The 27,395-nt window shown below is 39.7% G+C and overlaps 1 protein-coding gene across 2 annotated transcripts in view; it reads left to right on the plus strand.

The window, feature by feature from the left end:
* Window positions 1-27,395, plus strand: part of TMEM87B (transmembrane protein 87B) — a 254,806-nt gene that overhangs the window by 104,995 nt on the left and 122,416 nt on the right. For both annotated transcript variants that reach the window (XM_069235077.1, XM_069235078.1), the window contains exons 9-12: window positions 1,181-1,364; window positions 1,454-1,553; window positions 8,711-8,804; window positions 27,175-27,240. In XM_069235077.1, coding sequence (XP_069091178.1) covers window positions 1,181-1,364; window positions 1,454-1,553; window positions 8,711-8,804; window positions 27,175-27,240 — 444 coding nt within the window. The remainder of the gene's footprint in view (window positions 1-1,180; window positions 1,365-1,453; window positions 1,554-8,710; window positions 8,805-27,174; window positions 27,241-27,395) is intronic.

Below are 27,395 nucleotides of genomic sequence, written 5' to 3' on the forward strand. Positions count from 1 at the left end.
TCCGTCTGCACCCCAAAGAAAAGGAATTTGCAGTCGACCAGTTTCAACTTGAGAGAGTGAGTCTTTATTGTTAAGTGGGGTCCCTAAGGTCCTGGGACCCTTAGAAAGTAGTTGGAGTGGACTCCCCCTGCCTAACTCTAAAACGTGGGACTTAAAAACGTCCAAGTATTTTTGCTGGAAGACCGAGACAAGACCTCGACCAAACTAAAAACTGATATGCCGAAGGTACATTCTCCAAGTCCCCTTGTGGTGAATTTCAGCGGGACTATTGCTGAGGAACACACTGCCAACATAGAATCCTTTGTCAGATCCTGCAGGCCGGCTTCACAGTCAATAAGAATAATCCTCTCCCCCCCCCCCCCCCCCCAAAAAGAAAAAAAGATTAAGGGCCTGATTTCGAGTTTGGTGAACGGGTTACTCCGTCACGACGGTGGCGGATATCCCGTCCACCAAAATTTAAATCCCATTATATCCTAAGGGATTTAGATTTCGACGGGCGGGATATTAGTCACCGTTGTGGCTGAATAACTAATCTGCCGAAATCGAAATCCCGCCCTAATTTTCATGGTAAAATGTTGACTGGGACAAACCTGGTCCCTGTTGCTGACCTGTGCTCCATTGCGGTTGCCTTAACTTTTTTTTTTTTTTTTTTTTTTACCTGGTCTAGTACGACCAGATACCATTGGTTGGCGCTTTGTGCCACGAAATTCAAGTTTAAAAGCTAGAATTTCTAAATATCTTCTCTTAGACCCTATAATAGTTTTCTGTCGTTTTGGTGTCATTTTAATAATAAAATGTATGTTATTTTTATAATTTGGGCTGGGATTAGCACTGTTGTGTTTCTTTCTTTTTAACTGTTTTGGTGGTGTTAAATGTTTTACACATGTTCTCTTGAAAGTTAAGCCTGACTGCTCGGTGTTAAGCTACCAAAGGGTTGAGGTAAGGTTTAATTTATTGAGACCTAACTGGACCTTGTAGTATATTTTGGCATTAGTTCTTAATCATGTCCCACAACCCCATCAACAAAGAACCTAGTTTCCTACAGTAACCATATCTCTTGGATTTTAAGCTGAAAATACTTAATTTTTTTTATGAAAAACCAATCATGTAGGCAGATGCATTTTTTTGTAACTATTCCTGCTGATGTGGGACCTGATACAATATTTTATTTTTCTTGTAGTTCTTCATGGTAATGTGTATCGTTTATATATTCTATGGACTGCTGTGGTTGCTCTGGTCTGCCTGTTACTGGAAGGACCTGCTCAGAATACAGTTTTGGATTGCTGCAGTTATTTTCCTGGGAATGTTGGAAAAGGCTGTGTATTACGCAGAATATCAGAATGTCAACTCGTCTGGCTTGTCCTGTAAGTCATCAGCCATGCTAACAATTCTTTCTGGCACTTTGTGGCAAATCTTAGTAACATGTTTTCCTTGTTATTTCTTGCTTAACCAGCTCAAGGCTTGCTGATCTTTGCAGAGCTGGTATCTGCAATAAAAAGAACATTAGCACGCCTTCTGGTGATCATAGTCAGCCTGGGCTATGGAATAGTGAAGTAAGTTAATTGCTCTTTTGACATTTATAAGTAAATTACTGTACAAAGTAATGTTTACAAACGTGTGATGCTTGATTCTTTAGAAAAATGCAATTTTAGATTAACATTGGAAAACTACTTCAAACCCTTTGCCTGAGTTCTAAGACAGTTGTGTCTTTTATCTGACCAAATGGAATTCCAAACAACAAACAAGCCAAAAGGGTAAATATATGTTGTAGTATTCAAGAGAGTTTTGTATTACATCAATAATAAAATGTAGCCAAATCTTTAAAGTCTCTATGACGTACTAAAGTAGTTTTTGCACCATATTTCAGGCAGATAACTAACTTGGCTTTAGTGCTTGGCCGATGTTTCGTAGAGGTATGCTTATCTATATATCTTAGATGTCTTGTATGGCCCTGAACATATCAATCAATCAATGTATTTGTAGAGCGCACTACCCACCCGTAAGGGTCTCAAGGCGCTGAGAGGAGGGGGGGTGCTGCTACTGCTCGAATAGCCAGGTTTTGAGGCGTTTCCTGAAGGTCAGCAGGTCTTCGGTCTGTCATAGGGGCAAAGGAAGAGTGTTCCATGTCTTGGCAGGGAGGTGGGAGAAGGATCTGCCTCCGGTGGTCGTTCTTCGGATGCAAGGGACATATTTGCCCCTAAGAGTGCTTTACGCTTACAAAGAAACAATTGAAAGTGATTTCAAAACTGTTTTGTGGACTTTGCAAAATTTGTAATGGACAAACTTGCCTATTTCTCCCATGATAAAATATCTTACTCACTACATGCATAGTCTAGAAACATAAATGTACTTTTTAATTCAGATTTCGTAATGTGACAGTGTTTGTCTCTCTGCTTCTAACCCACTTTCTTGAATGTAACAATTCATGTAAGCTCAGGATTTTTAGCTTAGAATATTTTGTAGTGTTTATGGGCCATTCTCTATCTAGAAATACTTTTTCTTGCAGCACGTTTTTCTGCCACAGATGCTGGTAATCACCTTTTCAAATCAAGATATTGCTGCGTGCCATCGTTTCATTGGGCAGTGTCTATATTTAAGTTATCCTCATGCTATTGTCACTTTCTGTGATGTATTATATTTTGGTGCAAGACCTCCTCATCTCTCCTTTTTTTGTGAACAGTTCTTTATTAAGAATTCTCAGATTTCCAGTGAGTAACTATACATTATCCACTGCGAGTAGCACCAAAGGTGGATCAAGCCTTAACCGAAATTCTCATTTTGAGCAGAATATCAAATAAGAGAAAATAGGGGCCAACAATCCGTGCTCTCAAGTAATTCTAAGTCAGAACAAAGTTTAAATAAGCGTTTGCAATGCAATGGGTCTCGCGTTTGCTTGCGCTAGAGCTATTAGCGTTGTATATTACTAACTGGACTTATCTTGCCACACAAACGGAAAATAAAAAAATAAAGATTTGACATAAGCGAGCCGATACAAAGGGCCGCCATGATCGTGAAGAGAGACAAAAGGAATTTTTTTTGCTTGCAGTCAAAGTTATTGGCAAAAATGCAGTTATCCCTGTAACCGGGTGGATGGTCAAGGCCGTAGCAAAACCACCGTAAGGAGGGACAAACGTAAAGCAGTTACCAACAAAAACAAAGGATTTTTGAAAGGCAAGCCCATTAACGAGTGATAGTGATGTGCGTGCTGTGGGCATGGTTAAAAGCCCAGATACATACCAACACATCGGAAATGCAGCTCTTGTGCGCTGCTATACTCAACCTAAAAACAAAGAAAGAGGCAAACAGTGGAGAAGAGAGAGGAGAGTGTGTGTGCTGGTGGTGTGGGAAGGTGTGCGAGACGTGGGCAACCTCAAATAACCAATATAGGTGCAAAGATTTGGGCATTATCAATGTTTGCTGTTGCATGTGGGGCTTTCTATAGGTCCTGTCACCCAGAATTGTTTGCAAACCTCAGAATTTGTCCAAACAAACACACATTCCTCACATTTCGGTTATGCAGTGTTCTGAAATCTGAGGGTAGCCACAAACTTACTTCCACCCAACATTCCCCCGATAAAAATGATACCTCACTTGTGTGGGTAGGCCTACTACCTATGACAGGAAACACCCCAAAACGCAACATGAATACATCAAATTTTTCCACGTAAAACTGACCCGTTTTTTGCAAAGTGTGTAGCTGTGTAGGGCTTTTTTGTTGAAATGCAACCAGTTTTCCTTAGAAGAAAACTGGATGTGTTGCAATAATAAAAAATAAAAAAAGTAGCGTTTTGTTTCTTTTCTTAAGAGCAGGCAGTAGTCCTTGGGACCACTGGCTGCTCCGAAAAATGTTTTTCCAACATTCACAAAGAGGAAGGGGTCCCATGGGCACCCTTCCCAAATTGTGAATGCATTACCACCAACTTTGAGTAAAATATCAAGATTTTACAACTGCATTTCTGTCGCAACAGCTTGATACAGAACACTGGAAAGTGCTATTTGGAAGGGAAGCCCTAAATAAGCCTCTTCCAAATAGCAATTTCTACATCCCATGTTTGTACATTTGGAAAAGCAATTTTGCTGTTGCAAACTGCCAGAATCTGCAAATCAGACCTTTTGTGATTGGGGGGAGGGGGGAAACATGTGGCTTCAAGTCCCCCGTGCCCAAAAATGGCTGCCACAACATTTATTTTTAGTGTTGCTTACAGCCAGTCAGAGCTCTCCCTCTTGCTAGGGACAGTCTCCTAGGTCTATCAAAACGCGCTATCTTTTGTATTATACAAATATTTTTGTATCTAAGTTTGTCAAAAACTACCCAGCAGATTCACACCAAATCACAAAAAGTCTGAAGCAGGATCTGTTGTCCTGGCAAATTTGGTGCAAATCCGAGCAGCAGTTTTTGTCATAGTGCTGTTCAAAAAGCCTATGGAAAATGCCTATAGAATTAGCATTTTAGCCCGCCCCTCTTTTTTCTCTGCTCCCACTTGATGGTTTACCCCAAAACTTTCCTTGAAGAAACTAGGCAAAAAAGAGTGCTTATTTCGAAAGTTTCATGAAGATTTATCATACGGCACCAAAGTTATTAGCAAACCAAAAAAAGACGTTTCCTATGGAAATGAAGACCTAACTATAATCAACCAGTGGCAAGCTACCTATTTTTCCTGCTCTTAATATCCTCATTATTGCTACAGGTTTAAATGACCTAGAAGTTGAATAATGCATACAAATCCATATAAACATTATACACGTGTTTTCAAGTTGTACATGTTTAAGACATACTATAGCTATACGATATTTAAAATGGGGTTGCTTGTGATCCTTGTGGATGAGGCCGTGCCCTACAGGTGGATGTGGAATGTTCCAATGTTGAGCATGGGCAGTAATGATTTGAATTAGGCGAATTATTAGTTGATGAAAATAATCTAGAATGGTGGAAAACCCAAGAACAACATTACAAGAAGTCATTGTGCCACATATTTTAAATGGGGCAAATAAACAATAGGTGAAAAATATGTGATACTCTAAAATGTGATAGAAATGTAAAAGTAAGTAACTTTTTAAACTATGAGGACCTTCAGCAGAAAAAAGACATCAAAGTGTATTTGAAAAAGCAATTGAATGCAGAAGAAGTAGACTTGAAAGATAAGTCCCAAACTGGGAGACCAAATATGTGACACAGAAATTAGGCGAGGAAGTTGATCAAGGGTAGAAACTGAAGCTAGATGCAGATGTTTTTATAGAGGACAATGTGAATATGATTAAATCATTAAATACTTCAACAAAGGCATCAGAGTAGAACCCATTCCTGCTCTTCCACAGTTCGACACAGTTTTCTGGCAGCAGAAAGGGAGCGTCTGTTGATTGTCCCAGCATAATAAGTGAGCATGGGCAGAGAAGAACACCACCAACAATCTTGTGTAGTCATTCAATTCATCTATTTTTTTTTGTTTTTTTTTTAACAAAAACCTTAAAAAAATATTACTAAGAAGTACAATAAAACACATGAGAATAATATTTATATAAAACATTGACAAGCCAAATGATCTTGCATGGACAGGTTAGGTGCTACATTCAGTTCATCTCCATTTACATTTCACAGACCTTTTGTGATCCTAGCAGCTGCTGTGACAAAACTCAGTGCAGCTAGACAGATAGGCAGTTATTCTAATGAATGGAGCAAAATAAGTGCTTCTTTACATTGAGTGTGATGTAATAATAATAAGGGTTTTTAAGAAATGTTTTGGTTTTTTTAAACCTACTTTTGATAGTACTTACAGAAAATAGAATGCTTTGTGAGGGCAGACTAAGATGCTCCTGTGCAATTAACGCATCTTTAAGAAAGATACCAAAAAACGAATAACGTTTAATCAAAACGTGTCAGTAAAAATGATGATTTTGATTGGACAATGCCACAGGACTTAGTTGAATTCCCACATTGGTAAATAGGATTTGGGAATGAACTGTAGGTTAATATATTGCCTTTTGAATTGCTTCCCCTAACTAACTTATGCTAAGCTTCCTGTCTGATTGTGATTTTTCTGGATTGTAATACCTTTTTATAAATTGATTTGCAATTTGAGACCATGGTTCTATCCCTCAGAATTAAGTTTGAGACATCCCTTATGTGCTTTCCATCAAGCTCAGTCAAACCAGCCTTGACATTGACCCTTGTTATCACCTTTGCAATCTGTCAACAGGTCTTTGATGGAAGCACAAATAGATCCAGATGAAACTGTGACCTTAGAAATCCTCATATCCTCTAGAACAGTGGTTTCCAACCTGTGGGCCGGAGACCCCAGGAGGTCCACGAAGTCTCCTCAGGGGGTCCGTGATTGCTTAGAAAATTAAATATTAGCAGAATAGGTCCCCAACTTTCAGTAATAACTCATTTGGGGGGGGCTTGGATTCCAATAATGATTCAGTGTGAGTCCCCGGGTTCCAGTATTGATAAAGTGGGGGGTCCACAGAAGTCAAAAGGTTGGGAACCACTGCTCTAGAAATAACAAAATATAATTTAGTTTGTGGGGAACCAATGCTGACAGCAACTTTGTAGGATTGACTTGGGAGAACTTAATCCATTAAGTTCAACAGTCTCCTAATTTTCTTAAGTGATGGATTAGAACAACCAACTAAGCGATGGTTACAATTTTCTTGTCTCTGGTACAGTGTGGTTTGGTAAAATTTCACTAGGCAGGGGAGACTCCACTGCAGATCATCATATGTGTCCATACAAATCTGAGGTAGTTCAGCATGAGTTAATTTGGGTGTGCATGCACGGTACCACAGCCACTTGCAGAGAAATAAGGGAGGCCCAAATGCAAATTCTCTTATTGGTTTTACCACACCTGACCCTCGCCCCCCCCCCTTTCTCTTTGTTTTCCTCATGATTTGTCCCACCTTCTCAAAGGGCTAAATAATATAGTTAATATCCCAATTGTTTACTTGCTAGTTTCTTAATGGCACTACTAGTACAACTTCTAACACAAAGTGTCATTGTCACTTAGTTTGAACCTGGTAATTTAGAGGCCTTCATGTTGGCATTTGCCTGCTTTCTTACTGCTCTGGTTGGAACCATGGATTTTGAAGCTGAATGGTTCTACAGTCATTTCTTTTGACTGTTGCTTCTCCCTAGTTTGGGTCTGCCTCAGCTGCCATCTTATTACGGGGCCCTGGCAGATTAGCAACAATTGAAGATGGGACATAAGTGGTTGGCAGAATGACCAGCCATGTATTCCTGTTCTGTGTCTTAGGTAATTAATGAAATGGCTAATACACACTGGGACTTTGGTAGTCCTATTGACCTCTCGACTCCCTCACTTGCCTCAGATTACCTTTGAGCCAAATGTTCACCAGTTTTTGACCAGTCCTACTTTCCCATTTTCCTGTTCCTTCACCTGGCATTGAACTATTCATGCAAAATTGACAGGATATTCTTGCTTGTGACGTTCAAAATATCCAAGGCACCCGTGTAAATAAATACGTGAATGTCCGTATCTTGTGATAGATCCAATCTTCTTCTTGTTATAGAAATGTCTCAATCATTAATAGCCAACAGTGAACAGCTTTATTCTAATCCTCTTATTATTTATTTGGAGATGTACCAAACCGCAATAGCCAACAGCCAACACGTGTTTCGTTGTGCGAGAGATTAATCGCAGTGACTTCCTCAGGACTCTAAAATCATCTCCGTAATCATAATATTCCAAACAAATTGTACGAACAGAATCCAATCTCGGCATAAGATCCAATTGCGATTATCGTGAAGTAGAATCGAACAACAAAAAATAAATCAGTACAGGAGTTTCCCTTTCACTCCACAACAGCGTGTATGCGAGGGCTGATTAGATGCTGGTGACGCCTACTTAAATATAAGTGTCATATTTAGTTAGGCATCACCAGTATGTCATCAAGGAGTTCCAACTATGTGGTGGTCTTAATTGAGTGGGAGGTTTGGGGGAATGTTCATGTAACACTTACAGCCTCTTAGTGACTAACCAAATGCAAACGTTTGTTTGTCCAATTTAAGTATGGTTTAAGGAGTAAAGAAAGTCCTCCATTGGCAGGTGACAATAGTGCCACAGGTCTTCTCCCCTTTAAACTAACTGAGTTTTAAGGTTTGGTGATCATGCATTCTTCCAGCCTCATTAACATGGTAGAAAACAAATCTGAACTGTGGATGCTGATACAGATAAAGTTTTCCCTGTACTTAGTAATTTAGCAAAAAATACATATCTGACAAGCAAGCAGACTATTTTCTTGCATTGTCTTACTTTAAATAGATTTATTTGGTTTTGAGAATATATTAACATAATAAAGAATATTGGTAATGTCATCTCCATTGATAGGTGGCAAATAAATATTAGACAAGGCTCAGCGCATCTATTTGAGATTAAATGGCAGATGCATATATATATTATTCCATAATTAGCATGTGCCTTGCCATTTCCTTTTTTCTCTTCACTTGTAACGTTTTTATATAGTTTACATACACAGGTATTTTAAATGATTTTTTTAACTTTCATGTACTCATTTTAGAATAAAATTGTCTATTGAGTTCAGTAAGAATTTCAAAACTGAATTTAATCAAGAAGGTATGCATTTATCACTTCCTGATGTGATCCTTTTTGTAGTCTTGCTCGTCAATAAGCGTATTTTGTATATGTGGTTGTTACTAATGCTTCTTCTCCATCTTCTTATGTTCTCATCACACCAGGCCTCGTTTGGGCACAGTAATGCACCGTGTTGTTGGACTGGGCATCATCTACCTCATCTTTGCCTCAGTGGAAGGTGTCCTGAGAATTATTGGGGTAAACATTTACCATTTTGGTTGCGTTTGTTTTGCTGTTTATCTTGGTGTATGTTGTCTACCACTGTTTTACATTCTCCTGGTAATTTTTAATGCAGAAATATCATACTCATGTATGTTTAATTATTCCACTGTTTAATGATTTGATCAATGAACATCATTACTATATAAAACAAAGCCCAAGCCCTTTTAGACAGATCCGACATAAAAGGAAATGCCACTCCTATCCTTATACACCGAAACTAAAAACAAATAGATTAATCATGGCAGGAAATATTTATAAAATCATTGAAGCTTTAATTCACTGCCAAGATATTTGCTCCAGTGAAAAGAAACTACTTTATACTGACCCCCCCGTCCCCAGTTGATGTTTAAACATTTAAAGGTTTATACAGAAGTTTTAAAATGTAACTGTCCGTCCACAAATGTGGAGTTTGAACGCACCACCTATTGGCAATAAAAAATGTGTCTATGGAAAAAGTTGTATTTCTTCAAGGATACTATATACACAAAGTAATTGGTAGAGACCTTGCCTCTTAAAGCCACAAACTACAGAAAGTGTAAGTGAACAGGGTGTTTTGTAGTAATTCATTGGTTGCACAATTGTCTTAGACTCTCTCAAAACATAATACCAATCATTTGCTTAGTTTAAAAGATTCAGTATTATTCCAGTTACATAGCCTAGCTAAATGTAACTCATAAACTCTATCTCCCATCAGTGCCTCTGCTTTTTTCAGTCATTACTCAATGCCAAACAAACATCATTTATTTTGATGTTACTGTTTGACCTGTACTTATTCTTTCCCCCCTCTGTCTCCCACCCACCTTCCCACTCTAGCATGTAAAAGCAAAAATAGATCTATTCCACTTGCTCATAAAATCATGAATTACCAACTGACCAATTCTAAATTAAAGCAGAAATAACTTATCTACTGGAGTTCTAGTATAGATTAAATATTTATTCAAATCCAAATTAAAATCGTCAGCATATATATTGGCCCTCATTCCGATTTTGGCGGGCGGCGGGCACCGCCCGCCAAGCGGAAACCGCCATTTGGCCGCTCCGCGGTCAAAAGACCACAGAGGCCATTCTGGCTTTCCCGCTGGGCCGGCAGGCGCCCGCCAAAGGAGCCCCCGCCGGGCCAGCGGGAAAGGCCCTGCAACAATGAAGCCGGCTCCGAATGGAGCCGGCGGAGTTGCAGGGGTGCGACGGGTGCAGTTGCACCCGTCACGATTTTCACTGTCTGCAATGCAGACAGTGAAAATCTTTATGGGGCCCTGTTAGGGGGCCCCGGCACTGCCCATGCCAGTGGCATGGGCAGTGCCGGGGCCCCCAGGGGCCCCACAACACCGGTTCCCGCCATCCTGTTCCTGGCGGTAAAAACCGCCAGGAACAGGATGGCGGGAAGGGGGTCGGAATCTCCATGGCGGTGCTGCTTGCAGCGCCGCCATGGAGATTCTGCCCATGCAGGGGAAATCCGGCGGGAAACGCCGCGGTCAGAATGGGTTGAGAAGCGCCGCCAGCCTGTTGGCGGTGCTTCCGTGGTCGTCGACCCTGGCGGTCGATGACCACCAGGGTCAGAATGACCCCCATTGTGTTATGTTAAGCTTGCAAGGTGGGCCAAATAAAGCTCATTGTTGTCTGCTAACAGAATTTAACTACCTGTATTCTAAATTGAATTGCAATTTAGTTAAGTATTAAGGGCATTAGCGTCTCCATATTCTGAGAGTTGATGCTGTATTAGGAAGGGCCGTTGGATAACGTTGTAGATCACAACCTTTGAGAATAGACCCATAATAGTCACCAGTAGGGCAGTCAAATACTTGTCCCAGCATAAGTCTCTTGATGGTAAACAAATTAGTTACGCTCAAGCTATATTTCAGCCACACTATTTGAATTGTAATAGAATTACAAATGCCCATTGTCCATTTTCTAATTAAGGACTCAAGCATATCGAAATTATATTTGTCATTGATCCACCATACAGATGCACTATAAATAATGGGGGATACTATGTTAGCAGAATATGCTGGTTTAAAATGGCTAATAAAGTGAATTAAAATGAGGAAGACATTGTACAGTGGTTTCAGTCTAGGGTCTAACGTCATCAAAATTCTGTCCTTCAAGGTCATCATAAGATGCCATACTGAGATACTTAAATTTAAGATCTAATCCATGTTGTATTATTTTAAAATTGCGCTTTAGAAAATCTTTAGTGCTCCAAATATGCGTTTTGTGCTAATGGTTTTAATGCAAAGTTTTTTTTTTTTTTTTTATTTTAAACATTCTCCTTATGGGGTGCCCTAGGCCTTAAGGACCTGACACTTAGGTTCAGCTTGCTTGGGCACTTGCATCCTTCACCACTTTGCTTCCCTCTACACCTTGCTATATAAAGTATGATGTTTTAGTTTAATATTTATAAAGATGATGCTCTACAGATGGTACTGCACACCTAAGCTAAGTGTGTAAATTCATTATGACCTTTAGTGTTTGGGTATGAAGGGGTTCACGGTCTGGCCACTATCCGTAGCACCCATTGTTTAATATTCTACAGTTATAAATGGCACACATTGAAGTGATCAAACAAGATTCATGCTGTGAAATTGTTAATGACAACTTTCAACTTTTAATTGGTTGTGAATGACATGTTTGTACTGGATTTGTTTCAATATTGGTACCATGGCATGTTCGTAGCAGTAGGCATGTTTATCTGCATTTCCACTGTCTGTTTTTTCAATTTGCTGCAAATGTAATAATGGACATATCTTTGTGTATGTATTCCATTGTCCGTAAAGACCTAGTTTGTGTAAAATATAAGCTGACATACAGTAATTGTGATATGAGTTGAGAATCTCAACAAAGAGCCAATACACTGGTTTCCCTGATATGAACCCTAACATTTCAGCCTCCCCCCACACTCTAGTGAGGCCACTACCAGACGTTTACAACTGTAATAATAAAAATTACCTGTTGTGTTTAGGTATGGTGTTAACAAATGCCTTTTACATTTTCTAAAATAATATGTATATTATACTTATAGGGGCTTTCAGCCAGTGCTTTTAAACCATTGGTCTGTTATTGTCATTCATATTTTTATCTCACCACTGCAGCACACATCACTGGGGAATGAGGCAGCCCATTGAAGCCATTGGATTGTGAGTGATGACATTCTGCCTTTTCACAAGAAACACATCCACACTTAATGGAATTACTTTAAGTGGCAGACAATACTATGCCAATGTTTGCTTTATGATACCAAAAATACTTTTGCTTTTAGCTAGTGTTTTTATTTAGATTGAGTGTCCTGGAGCTTCCGTGATGATACAGTTTTGTAGAAATCATGACAAAATAAATTGCCAAAGACAAATGACTGACAGCCAACGCCAGACATATTGAATTTTCAAATGGTTGTTTTTATCAAATTTCCTGTTGCACTTTCTAAGCATTGTAAATGAATATTATGTATATTACCTGCTTTAAATGTCCTAGATTTACTTACAAACAGGATAGACGGCAGAGTCAGATTTCTAACACATGACCTGCCTTTCACTGCATATTCCAAAGGCCAGTGTTCAACTCACTGACTCATTCTACACTAATATCCTATTGCACCCTTCAACACATGGGTCATTTTATAGTTGTTCGAAAGGGTGAAGGCTGTTGACATGCATGTTTGAGGAGGAAATGAAAGAGCACCTGTGCTGATAATGTGTACTCTGTATCGGAGATGTATCTGTGGTGTAGTTTTCCTATATTGTAATATTGAATTTAGAGTTCACATGCATCAACTACATCAGAATTGTTGAATAATGTGCACTGTTGACCAGAGCAATAGATTTATTGTACAAGGAGCTTTGCTAATTGGGCAATGTCCTGGTTCACTCTTTCTCTAAATCCTGTGCAAGCCTGTTCCATTGCACAACGTTTCAACTGTGCACCAGGGTGTACACGTTGCAGAAGAAACTGACCCAATTTTAAAAAAAAGAAAAAAGAAAAACACTACTAGAAAATGTGCATGGAACTTTGGCTGCAGTAGCAGTTAAGTCTCATGCCTCATTCTTCTTTTCCACCAGGAGAACATGAATGCTTCCCACAGCTATAAAAAAAAAACTTAAAAAAACCTTCCCCTCTCCCGCCACCCAGAGCAGGTGGCAAATATATGTGGCAAACTGCATGGAATAGTCGATTCTGTGTGGTTTAACAATGGAGATAATGGCACCACATGAGAGTTCCCCCCCCCTTTCCATCAGGTTTTACTCATAATTGCACAATGCTGGGGCAATCTTACTACACAATCAGCAAGTAAAGAATGTAGTTTAATAAACTTTATTTTTGGGTGGCATTTTGCGTACTCGCAGCAAACCTGTGAAGGATGCACTTTTTAGATGTTGCCACATCTCTATAACATAACATACCATTGGTTAATTCAGCTAGGTACTAATTCAAAATGTCAGCATAGCTGACCTGGGGATACTCCCTAATTATTTTACCTGCTTTTTTAAATGTATCTGGAAAGTTTATTTTACGAATTGCCTAACTCCTGCATTAGCCCTTGGTATAATTATGTCTTTGTTTAATGTATGTCCAGCCATGACACTGGGCCCAAGTCCTCCTCCAGTTTCTCAAAGATGACGGTGCTCTAATGTGGTCCTGTACCTAATTGTGAATTTTGTCCACATACTGGGACAACAAATACTAACAGCCGAAAACGGAGAGTTGGACTGTGTATATCTGTACGAATATGCAGTAAGAAAATCAAGTAGCAGAAATGTAATATTGTGTTTCTGACAAACCTGGTTTGAATGGGCTAATGGCACACATTACCAGGACCTTTGTGGCTCTTTTTATAAATGAGCCACATTTCTCCTATACATTGAGAGTGAAACTGTTCAGTGTCCCCAGCAAAAACATTATAGTTTTATTTTACACCTAATATAGGTTTGGTGCTAGTCATTGCATGCAGTATTCAACATAAAATTCCATACGTAGTACGTCTGTCCCTTCGGTAAGTCTCTTACTTCTCCCTAAGACAGCCCTTTTTTTTGTTTGTTTTCCCTTGTAGATTCTTTCAGTTCTTCTCTGTTCCACGCAGCTAGAACCAGGTTCCTTGACTCACCGACTTTTTTTTTAAATTATTTTTTTTATATCTGTTCCTTACATAGACACAATTTCTATGTACATAGATTGCTACAAAATTTAGTGAAGGGTGACTTTATGGAATTTTGTTTAACCTTCATGCTGTCATTCTTGTTAGGGGGTTAAGGAATATTATCCGAACCACTGCCTCGATTAGCTTTGCAATCATAGATCTGTTTTTTTTCCTCCCTTACTATGTTTACTGCTACCACCAGTCACATTACTCAATGGTGTGAAGAATTAATGTTAGAAGCTGTAATGTATTCAAGCTTGTGATGTGGATTCCTTATGTCACTGTCCGTTTTATCACTCTTTTTACCCCCAGCCAGTGATGTCAAGATATTGTGAATTACCCCTAAACATACCCCATCCCTACCTTACTGTGTAATGGTTGTAGAACTAACCCACCCCTACTCACAGTACATTTGAGTCCCGAACCAAAACAACTTTCAACAAACTTGTCCTCCTGTCATCTGGGGCTCAGCTCCCGGCCTCTCGTGCAGAGCTGTCCACTTGTCTATTCCTTCCCCTGCGCCAGTTCCAATCTTACCTGACCTCACCGCCAATCAGGACTGCTCTTCCCCCAGGTGTCCTGATGCCATAGGTGTCCTAGGGGCAGTTGGTCATCCTCTGTTTCATGTTCTGTTTCAGCTCATTTTAAGCCGCTGCTCTCCTCTTCTGAGACAAGGTATCTCTACCTATTATTGCTGAGGACGTTGCTGTATTGCTTGACCTCCTTGACAGTTTTTTTCTCTTGCGCTGCCATCATCTGCTCCTTGGTTGGGGTTAGAGTGGTGTTCTTCCTGTTGTTTCTTTACTTTGATGGCACCGGTTTGCATCCTTCATCATTTCTTACCCCTAGTGGTGGGCCTGACCAGAGACCCTGCTCTTGGAGCCACAACCAGGCCTCCTGCTCTGTTGCCTGGAAGTGAGTCTCTACCGCCCCTCCCCCCGACCACCACCAACCTCTGCCCTACCTGCAGCTTTGCCGGGTAGATGAGTATGAACCTAAGATCCAGCTTGCGCAGCACCCTCTTGACAGGCAAAAATGCCCCTTGCTTCCGTTGAACAAGGATAAAGTAGTCTGGGTACAAGTGTACCTCACGTTCATCTATCTTCCAGGGGGCCATCTTTCCTTGCCATTTGGAGGATTATATCCCTATCCCTAAAGTTAATCACCCTCGCAATGATCAGGCACGGGCTCGCAAAAGGCAGTAGTGGATAAGTCGGGATTCTGTGCACCCGTTCTACTGAGAAGTACTAGGAGAGGTTTCCCTGCAGAACTGTTTTGTCCAACCACTTCTCCACAAATAGTTCCATGTTCGGCCCCTCCAACTCCTCTGGCACTCCTTCTGTCCTGACATTATGGTGGCCTGTCCTGCCTTCCTCATTTTCTAGCCTATTCACCATTAGCTTCACCTCCTACCCATGTTTGACCATTTCTTAGTAAGTTCTTTTATCTGCGACAGGGCAACACCCAGTTGATCTTCTGACTCTTTGACCCGTTTCAATAGCTTTCTTTTGTTGTCTTTCAGTAACCCAACCTCTCTCACCACTGCAGCTATTTGGGTTTGAAGGATGTCTTTGTGTAGTTTACGGCTTGGAGAAAAGTCACTGTATGCACAGCTAAGGAGGAACTATCTTAACTTTTCTTAGACGCTTTTGCCCCAGAATTGACTGCCCCAGTGTCCAGAGGGTTCCCTTCACATTAAATGGATTAACCATTTTCCAGAGTGGCTTCTTTCCAAAGCCCCTGTGCTCAGTGTGCGTATTTGCTCAGTGGATGGGATGGGATACATATTCTCCTCCTACTCTGATCCCTCCTTGCGTAACCACAAGGTTCTTGCTTTACCTGGTCCTCTGTTGGTCAGCTTGCCGCATATGTTCTGAGAGCCCCAGATGTCTTGCCTTCCATTCTGGTGTGGCAGCAGCGACTCCCAGGCCTCCTTTTCCTTACTTGGCCCTGCCGAGCAAGTTCTCCGTCCCTTTGGGGGAAGAGGGCTTCCCCAGGACCAGCTCTCACTCGCTTATGCTGCATTGCCGGCCAGCAAGGAACACGCTTGTCCTGTATGTGTCTTGCTACCTCCATTCCATGCCCTACTTGCGAAGGGCTTTCTCCTGCAGGGTCTGACAGGCCCGACTTGGCCAACAGTCTCCAAACCTCCTTTTCGGAAGGTCCTGATCAGCCCCACAGCTGTCAGGGCTCAGCTTCTGTTCCTGCTGGGCATTTACCTTGGTCGAAGGGGAGGGTTAGGAGAGACAGAGGGGCTAAGATATGTCTTCTGCTTCGCTACCCCACCCACTCTATGGCTGATGGCTGCAGGTTTCTCCCAGCGGTAATGCATCATGCCCCGATCGGCCGCTAGGCAGATGCCATCTTGCCTGAGAGATCTCAGCGGCCAGCTCAGTAGCAATCCTCGACTTTGCTTTGCTCGTGGGCGTAGTCTGTCTGCATATATCCTGCTTGATATCACCAGGGTGTGCTCTCCCCTTGGCTAGGTCTGCTGACCAGGTCAATCAGAATTTTAAAGCTCCAAAGCCTCAGATGGGGGCAGGAGCTCAGATTTTCAGATGCTGCAGCATTGACAGGCTATGCCCCTGTGTCAGTGGTTCTTAGCCTGTTGTCCTGGCTCCCCTGGCGGTCCGCAAAGCCTCCTCAGGGAGTCCAGACTCCATTGAACAGTTAATAAAGTGTATATAAGGAAGCCAAATGTAATAATGAAAATTTTAAAACGTTTTGTAAACTTGAAGGCATTTGAAATTGGAGGCTAAAAATTAAGTTAGTATACTCGGACTGATTTGTGTGAGCAGTGCACGTTCAACATATTATAGTATGGCCAATGAGAAGCCTAAATTAAATCTTCAAAAGCTCCAACCTTCCCACTATAATTAAAAATGTGATTTTTATATAGAGTTTTTTATATTTGTTTGTGAATTAAATAATATATTTAATCATTTGTGTATTTGGTTGGCCAATGGTTTTCAATAATTTTGTGGTTCAGATCATTGCAAATGCTTGGGCCGGACCCATTGTTTATGGTAATAACTCAGTGGGGGTCCCTGGATCCCAGTAATGATTTAGTGGGGGTCCCGGGATTACATTAAGGGTTAAAAAGGGGTTCACAGAAGAGAGAAGTTTAAGAACCAGTGCCTTATGGGAACATAGTAAGTAAGACTATTCTTGCCTAGTAAGCCATACTGATACTAAAAAATTCAGAATTGCACAACCAACATAGCATGCGCTGCAATTTCATTTATAATCATTGTAAACATAGAATTCATTTAAAAGAACAATACACATTTACATCATGACAGCTCAAAGATGTCTTTTGATATGTGAGGCGATTACAACAAATCTATACATTTGAAGTGTGTGACCTATTTTAAATTTAAGGTACATAAGCACACTGAAATTTTCTTACTGCTCTGGTGTAACCACTTCTCGGATTGTAATGTTAATGCCCGATCAGCAGCATTGTATGTGGCATCAAAATGCAGTGAGGCATTTTACTCAGGCACTGGATATATGTGATCCTTCTCTTATGTTCTCTTGTTATCTTTGCACAAAAATATTCTTGCATCTAATGTGCCTGATAAGATGCATTGCCCTATCATTCTGTGAGATGGTGAAAACACATAATTGACCAGTCCTGCTTGTGAACATTTGCCAGGCTGTCTACCCTGTGGCACAGGTAGCATGTACAAATTGACAGAGTTTATGCATTTTGAGAATCACTGATGATTTTGAGAGAGCAAAGCTCATAATCCTTTCTTTTCATTTTCTTAATCATAAATAACCCCGGAACAATGTTCTTGATGCCAGTGTACTTATCAGATAGTACTACTACTAAAGAATTAATTTAAAGTGGAATCAAAAGTTTGATGACATTTACTACTTTTCTTACTGTTGAACTAATAAATATGAATATTCAATGTTACTTTAGTGTTAATTTGTACTTTAATTTGTTTTGAAGGACTCTTCACATATGATAGGTACTTGGTGGAGGTATTATACTGGCAATCAGGGACTTAGTGAAGGTTTTTAACATTTTTAAGTCTTTTATTGTCTTCAACACCTTAATTATCCTGTAAATGGAAGCTGTTTAGAGGAAAGGGGATACCAATCAAATTATGTAGGAAATATTTTCCCAGTGAACGTGTTATTCAATACTTATGTGGAAACAAATTTTAACGCAACATATTAAAACTTTATATTTGGGGAAACAACATATGGTGTGATTGTATAAAATGTGGAAGTCTGGCTTGTTGGTCATCTGCCCTGCTGCCTAGTGTGACCTAGAAGCAAAAACACTAACAAGCAAGTTCAGCTAACAGTTGGGACAACATTACTATAATTATAAAAATGCAGTCACCACTATTATAGACCAATTTGAAAAGTTATATGTACCGAACAACTAACATAAATCCCTTGGCAAACTTGATTTGCCTACACTAATTATTGGGCAGGTGCAAGATCGTAGTTAGCCTTTATTTGAAAAGGGAGGTCAAGTAGCAGTCAGTGCTCTTCCAGGAGGCACTTTGTGGCTTTCTGAATATGTTTTAGACAGAATTCATGAACACCCTAGCACCTGCCTCCCGGCAAGCTTTTCAGACCCTTTTACCACTTCCTGGAATCCGGTATGACTACTAGCACATGTATAGAACCTTCCATTGCGTTAATCTACAAAGAGAGAAAGGGCTTGGTTGAACCAGCAACCTACCACCATATTTTCCTACGCAACTGTGAAATGTGAAATCTACACACACTTTCCTGTTAAATAATCGATCTTGATATTACCAGCTCAGATCTCTGTTGTCCCAAACGTGCTTTATTAGGAAAAGACTGCCAAGTGACAGTACAAGACTGTTTGATCATATTATAGCCCAGGCAAATAGTCTTAAACATCAGTATTAAATAAGGTTCAATGGCTGTTCTTCCTAGTGACTCTATATAATGCCAAGGCAAAATAGTGCTTGTAAGTACCTGAGACTATTTTTTGCATAGAGTATTTATGATTACATGTCTATTATTAATACAAACACACACAAACTATGAGATATGACTGAATTGTGTTCATCAAAATTTGTATCCTCAAGGCAGAGGATGGGGCAATAAAAGTGATTAACATACCTATTGTAAACTCTACAATAGCTATGTTGCCCCTGAGGCTTCCATTGTTATTCAGAACTGTTTTCAGTGTAACTAATTAAAAACAAAATTTGGCAAAAGAGACCACACATTGTTCTTTCTAAATTAAGGCTAGAGTTAAAGACCTGGTGGCTTAACAATAGCCAGCTTTACTGACTATCATGTCTTGCTCTTTGCAGGTAGAGTTATTTATTTTTTACCTATTAGTAATCATGGAAAAACACTTTCAGTGGCTTGATTTGGAATGTGATTTAATCCGGCCTCCTTAATTGTTATACTGATGCTTAGCAACAAACAGTTGCAAGCCTTCTAATAGATAATTCATGTCACACCAATGGCACTACATGATTTAGGCAGAAATTAAAAAATTAAACTGATAAACACTATGGCAGTTCCACTCTGGAATAATCGTAAATTTAAGATGGGTGACTGTACATCTGTTTAGACTTTCTGCAAAAAGGCTGACAAATTATTTATGAGTGGCTTGTATTGTAATGGAGAACCACTCTTGTTTGCACATCTACAAGAGAAGTTCAAACTATTGAACTTTTATAACTTATCCTTAAACATGCTGTATCATGATGTACACTTACAAAATTCGAATCTGAATCTTCCTGGTATTCATAGGCTAGTAAAAAAGAAAGACAATACTTATATCTACAAGTAGCTGAACAGTTATTGCACCACACTTTAGAAACATGCGCTTAATTGGTGTTGAGACCTTCCTTTCAATATTACACTTGATTCATTTTAGAGAAACATTTACATCACAATGTGCATCAGATAATACACAGACTGAGTGTTAGCAGATACTTATTTCTGTCAGCACAGTCGCACTTTGTTAAGCACACTTTTACATATTTATGAAAGTGGTCAGATTAAGCCATTTTGGACTAAACTGTGATTCAAAATTCAAGACTATTTCAATAAAATACTTGGAATGTTCACTGCTCAGATACAAGTGTGGATCGAAGAGATACTACCAGATAGAATGAGAAGCCCTCCTTCTAGATCTCCTGATCGCTTTAATGTCCAACAAAGATACCCAGAATTTTGAAGAAAAGCAGGGAATTTATCACACCATTCATGATAGGTGCTGGATATGTTAAATGGATATTATAAGTGGATATGTTGAATATGTTTAATGTGTAATTGTGAAACTGTCGGACTCCGCCCAAGGAATTAATTGTGGAACAATGTAGAAATATCCCTACAAAAATCTAAGCCTACATGAAGCTAAAACCCTGAACATAAATTATAGTTTTGCTGTAGAATATTAATGTCTGTCTGGTCATGAATTTTCACCTTTTTTTTCCTAGACGACATCCCATCCACCGATATCAGTGATGCCTTTTGTCTTTCTAATGAACACAGAATGATAAAGGCCTAAGGGTCTTCTGCCACAATTACTTTCCAATCTTTGTGAAATACTCTTAAAATGATTGTTGATTCACTGATCATGTCATCATTTACCTTACATCATGACTCATTACTCCTATGTATTCAATTCTAAGCTTATCTGTTAGAGCTTTAGAACAAAGAAGTTGTCTAGTTTCAGCATTGGCTCCGCATTTTTGACAATATCAGTACTGGATGGTATTAGTTTCTTTAATCATGTTTACGGCACGCACACAAATATGCTCTGGAATACCTCGCACATGCAATGTAATTTTCATACTTTTCTTTTTTTTACTACTTATCACCTTAAATAAAAAGATATTAAAATAAGAGAAACTATCTAGTTAGAATCCTCCAGAGAAGACAACAGTGGAGGATATCTGGTTTGTGAGGCAGCTCTTCTGCTTTGCTGCTTTGTTCTTTTGCACATCATCCTCTGGTATTTTAGCATTTGGCTGTCCGAGCATTTTCTTTTGGATGTGTACATAGGGATATTAAAAGTCAGTATAGCCTCCTGAGCTTCCACCCACTCTTCATCTGGCAGAAGACAGTCCCTTTGAGTAGTGTGGGCCTCCAGGCTCCTTGTCTTCCATTTGCAGAGAAACAATCATTTGACCTGATACTACTTTTGTCACAAATCCCTGTGGCCTTTTAGCAAGCCTAAAGGCAGAAGTCCAGTGATTCCTTTAAATGACTGGTTTGCTAACTGGATTTTGATTAGAAACGTCACACTCTACAACACACAGTCTGTATTACGAGACATTCAGCTAAGATATGCGTGAGAAATCACAGGATTACTGTTGTGGCAAATTCCCTTGAAGCCATAATTGAGGAAATACTTAGTAGATTTGCTGTTGTCTGGTAATCAACTACTGCGTGAGTTGGAGATCTCAATAAATTAGAATGCAGTCCAGCATCTTTGCTTTGTGTTGCTTAAAACCACAATTTCCATATAGTTGTGGGCCTTAGGAGTCCTGTTGCAAAATAGGTAGCACCTAGCTAGCACTGTAATAGTATGTGGGTCATTCAACAACCAGATAAAACTTCTGGTTTGGTTTCTTGCTCATCTGTCTTACTATTTTTCTGCACCATAGATCAAAAAAGAACTATTGGCTTTCAAAACTGAAGTACAAGCTTGGCATATATCTTTATGTGATTGTCAAACTGTATCAATGTCAAGCTGTAATTGATTTCAGTATTAAGTTGTCATTCTTCAACCTTGCAATCCCAGGAGAATCATTGGTGTCCTGAGCATTTTAACATTTTTGAATTGTACAGAACCTGGTGCTGTGGAGGGGACATTAGTGTTGAACAAAGGATACTTAGTTCAGAACTAGCCTGTAAACACTGGCTAGTAATCGTGGAGAAAAATCTTGATGCATTCAACTTGCTCGTTTTTTTACTACTTTTCCTTTATGGAAAAAAAAACTTCTGAAACAATTAATCTTATCCCTTTATTTCTTGGCAAGACAAGTTTGTCTTTATTCTTCGTTTTGTCATGTTCCTTACTCTATCCTAAATATTTTTCATTTGTTTGTTTTTAACTTTTTCACTTTTACTGTTTTTCTGGTACACATTCTATCCCTCCTTGCTTAAGGGTTTATGTAGAACACTCTGATTTTATGATTATATATTTGTTGTCAGGTCTGTAGCTTTTTCAAAACTATGGATATTTTCTTTTGAAACAATTTTTTGTAGTGCCCTTCATCAGGACCACTCTGTGTTCCCTCAATAATAGCGTCCTCTGTCATCCCCCAAATGAAAGCACTGTTTAGGAAACATGATTTTCTTAACATCTACCAGCCTGGGATTTTGCCCTCCTAAGACAAAATTAATTTTGTTTTGGTGCTGGATAAACTAAAAATAATGTGACACCATCCACAATGTGACCTTTATCTTAATTAGTCTTTTGATGTCAAGCACTGTGACCACCCCATCCAATTATCTGGTTACTCATTGTCAAAGATTGCCTTTTTTCTTCCTTTGGAGTAGGATTAACAGTCCTTCTCTCTGCATATTTCACTTCATGAAGTTTTATCCTTTGGTTTTCTGCAGGAATCACACTCAGTTCAGGTTTTTACCTGCCCCTCACCAGATCCTAGATTTTAATCATTACAGTTCAATGTTGACTCCTGCAACTATCACCTCAGCATTCTTATCTTCACTTCTCTTCGCCACAGACTTGGTGCTGCTTCAGCAAATATCTCCTCACTCTAAGGCTTTGCCCCCCCCCTTTCTTTGGAGCACCCTTCCACAAATCTTTGCAAACATTGAGCATTGCCTTATGCACATCTATCACCTTTCTGGCTTTTCTGTAACCTTCTACCCGTGATTCTTGCCAAGACACCTGCTTGGTAGAGTCAGCTACACTTTACAAATGTTTAAATGACAAAGATCAGTCCCTGGCCCTCTCACCACTGAGCCTCTGAGTTTGTTCACACAGATTCGATCCATAGCTTCTATTGAATTTCACTATAATCCATATTTATTATTTAGCTTCTGGAAGGAGGAGTAAGAAAGCATCACCCCTTTTCTGCCTTAATGTTTGGATGAATGATCCAGTAATGTTTTTCCTTTGTGACATTAATGGCCCGGTCTCAAGACCTCCTGTCATGGTACAGTTTATCAAAACGTTAGAGTATACATTTAGTGCAACAGAGATAATAAACACAAATCGAATAATCAATAACATTTTGTGATCCTAATGAAAGAAAAGATAATCTACTCACATGGGCCATAAACCATAAAAGTGTTTCAGCGAAAAGCATATATTAAGTGCACCTGTTATGTATTTACTCCATCATGGACAGGAAGGACAAGAACAGTGACATAGCTGGTTACAATGGCACCTAGTGTAGGTAAAGGAGCTGCTCCTCCCTCCCCTCAGAGTGACATCTGTCTGTCTCCTGTCCCTGACACTCCTCAACCTTCTTCTACAAAGTCTGCATCTGCCATTTCAAATCTCACTACTGTTCTCATTACATTATTGTATTTCCACTCCTTGCACTGCAGTGCTGCACGTCAAAGCTATAACCCTAAAAACCATTACCAAAGTCAATATGTTTGGCCCTTTTAAAGTGCATGCACACAGACATAACATGCAGGATCCCCACACTCTTATGTTTCACTCTGCACTCACACAGGCACACCTTTCTACCTGTACGCTACTTATGCTGCACTCACAAATGATAATGTTATCCCTGCATTCACATCTCTCACAATGCACTCACAAAACATGGTGGCTATGCTGCCCTACAAAAGCACACTGCTCACACATTGGTACACCTCTTACTAGGAAGCAGTAGAGTTTAGACACATGGTGGCATAGGAGACCCAGGTTGCATCTGGTGTATTGATTCACTTGTGTAATTCAAAGCTCTTGAGTTAAGCCAAACTGAAGCCTGAATGTCAACTGAGGTTATCTAATCACCCATCAGCCACACTTGGACCAGTGTTGCAGACTGTGTGAATCTGATCTTTGTGCACTTTAGCAGGGAAGAATTCTGGCATCAAAGTCTTATTGCCTTCTAAAACAAAACATGGTTGCTCTCTTTGTAGTACAAGCATATGCTTGAGTGAATAAAGAGAAACAAAACAAGATGGCAACTAAATGTAGAGGTCAAACAAATTAAAAAGTATAGCTTTGCACTGGTCTGGTAACTCGGAACAGCAAAAATCACATCATGTGCAGAATACCGTTTCAAGAGTGGCATGGTTTTGAAGCCTGCAGCAGTTGATGCCTGCCACTTTGCATTACAAAGTTGTGATCCAGCAGCAGTGGCAGCAGAGCTGCTGGTGCTCATTACTCAATTCATACAAGACTGTATTTGCCGGTGAGCTGCTTCAAGATGAAGTAAAGAAATTATCTCCTGAGGTTTGACTTCTCTGGATTAATAGTAAGCAGGCAAAATACTGCTCCACCCAGACTACTTGACATCCGAAAGAGTAACGATTGTCTGTTAGACAGCACCAAACATTTGCAGCAAAGTCAGAAGCGTATGTGGACTGATTCGCTGCCCAAATGTATGCGTGTGCTGTTCTGAAAGACTGAACTAACGTGGATGGAAGTCCATCTGATGAATAACTTATGTGGGCTCACCTAAAGCCCATTTTTTCTAAGCAAGATTAGGTGTTATTTTTTTAGAAAACTGGAGCCTGGTGAGACAGCAAAAACTGTGTTTTGAACAAGACCTAAAATACAAAACAAAATAGAGCACAGGGAGCAGGAGTGCAGTGAAGTGATTACTGTGACTGTTTTGTCTTCAGAAACCACCCAGCTGCATAGGCACCTTCTTTGACCTCTGCTGGTGTTAGTGTCTAGGCCCAAATAGTGCACTCAGCATTGACAAAGTGGCGATGCGCACTGCTCGGCCCTTGAGTCTGCGTGCTATGAGGTCTTCTTAGTGCCATCTCATGTGCTTCAGTAGGACTCCTGCAGCTATGGCAATCAGAAGGAGCCAACAAGTAAGCTCCTAGTGCTGTAAGAGCTCCTGTGGCCCTAATGGGCAGTGACGATAAAACAATTTTTAGACTTATGGTTCTGTCATCAATGTTGCATCTCTGAAATCATAGGGTTTATGAAAAGTCCAAGCATCAGACAAAGAACAAGTGTCTGAAATGAGCCACACCTTTTTAGCAGGGTAGTTGGAAGGATGTATTACGTAGCTGGTGATGCATTTAGGAGCACACTGTCCCAAATATTTTGCTAAACCATGGTGTGGTAGCCATTATAATGTACACACAGCTCAGTTCCGTTGAAATAACCATTACATTTGCACAGACATGCAATTTTGCATACACAAAAAAGCAAATGATAATGTCTAGAAATTGAGTTTCAGTGAATATTTTGTTATTTGCGCCTCAGCATGTAAAGTATCTTGATTATGTTGACCCTATTGAAATCTTTGTTGGTGGAGGGTTTGGCAGGGCTGCCTGCCCGTTTACTACCTATTTGTGCAGTATTGATCTCCATTTGTACAATTTCCTCAGTGATGGCCCCGTGGTCACTCATGATAACCCTGAATTGACATGCAAAGTTGCCTCTTCTTACCCAGCGGATATTGGAGCTGTTTAGAGGTGCCTACCTTGTCTTCATGATTTTAGGGACAGCTCAAAAAGAGAAGAAATAGGTTAAAATTCAGAGCAACTGAAGGATAGGCAGAGAAATGGGGCCTAGCTGAGCCATTTCTGCCCTCTAACAATCCCTGGTTTGTCCTTCGCTGCTGGAGTTTGTATCATCCTTTTGAGCCTTGAGTGATGTAAGTAAGGGGAGCCAACTGTCTGCAGGGAGTCTGGACATTATACTTCCTCCAGCGTAGAGTAATTTTTCCGTATCATTTGGAACCGTAGACTGGCAGTCATCAGCCCCAGTAAAAGTGAGAAAGGTATCTGCTGTGGGAGTTCTTACAGGTTCACAAGCTATAGCTGATGTGGCCGTTCTTGATAACTCCATTAATAAAGTATGTTTTCAAATAGAGGCATGCTTTTAGAGTGTTTAATATGAATTTTCCTAGGCCAGCAAGTAGATTATTTCCTATACTTTGTAAGAGTACCAAAACAGCATGCCTAAAGTAAACACTTCTGGTAAAAAGTTTTATTTTGTTGTGATGCATATAAATACCTTCCCTTTCTGCCTTTGAGATTTTGCACTCGATTGATAGTCCTTACAAGACATTTGGTTGTGTCCAGCCATTTTGCATATTCAAGTTAGTAATTTTCAAAGGAGAGAAGTAAAATTGAACTTTTGTTGGGTTTAACAGGAGTCCATCAATATTCATTCTATCTATACATTTTTACATGGTACTGTTTATGACTATCTAAATATTTATGGAATCCAACCATGGAGAACACTGCACTTGATTGTTTTGAGAAACAGTTTACAGTTACACCATTCAGAACATTCCTTCCGTTGTAAATTGGAAAACTACAGAATTATTAGAGGTCCAAAATATTGTAGGCATTTACGGTAGAGGTGGATGTATTTTAAGAAAGTAGTTTTCCCTGTTGGACATTAACTTGTGCTTTAAATATTTAACCTAAAGAAGAGGTTTATGGAGGTTGCAAGCCCACTAAAATGTTAAGTCATTATCAGTACCTGGAAAACATTGCACATATAGTGAGACCCCTGCGCCCCCCTTCAATAGGAATTAATCCAGGATATACTATTATCTGGGCAATACTCTTTTTGGGATTTAAAAAAAAACAAAAAACTATTTTTCTTGAGCACCAGCACTGTATTTTACCATGCTTGAACTTCTACATTTCAAAAAAACATATCCGATCATAGTCCTATAGTTTTACAAATCACAGATAATAACATTAATTGAATAATTAATAGATGGACGTTAGAGAGAACATTGCTCTCTGATCCTGACTATATTATGTAAATGAAACCATGGTTACTGGACTTTGTCCATCAATCTGGCCTAGACAGAATTATAAAAAGTCTGGCATGCATTAAAGGCAGCCATTCATGGAGTATCACTCAGCTATTAAATTAGGAACCAAACTTAGAAGGAAGATTCAAGACAGCTTGATAAACTAGTAAAAGAAGAGGGGTTGGAGTAGAGTGGCACTACAGCTCCTAATTATTATTATTATGAGTTTGAGAAGTCCAATATTTGCATGAAAATCTCATTTGAATTGTTTGTTTTCTTGGAAATGTAACCTTTTTTGTTTTTTATTTAGCACAAAGAATCTGATCTTCTGGCCAGCATTCCATTGGCTTTGCTTGATTTTGGCATGTCTTGGTGGATATCCTTTTTCACATCAAAGAAATTCACTGAATCTGAAAGGACCATTTGATGTCTGCCTAAATCAGTTTTCCTGATCCAGTAAATCTTGCATACTCAACAATGTACTTAAGCATGCCTAGCTAACTGAGATGATATTAATTCAGGCTGTGATAA

The sequence above is a fragment of the Pleurodeles waltl genome, chromosome 5, assembly GCF_031143425.1.
Source record: "Pleurodeles waltl isolate 20211129_DDA chromosome 5, aPleWal1.hap1.20221129, whole genome shotgun sequence".
Lineage (NCBI taxonomy): Eukaryota > Metazoa > Chordata > Amphibia > Caudata > Salamandridae > Pleurodeles > Pleurodeles waltl.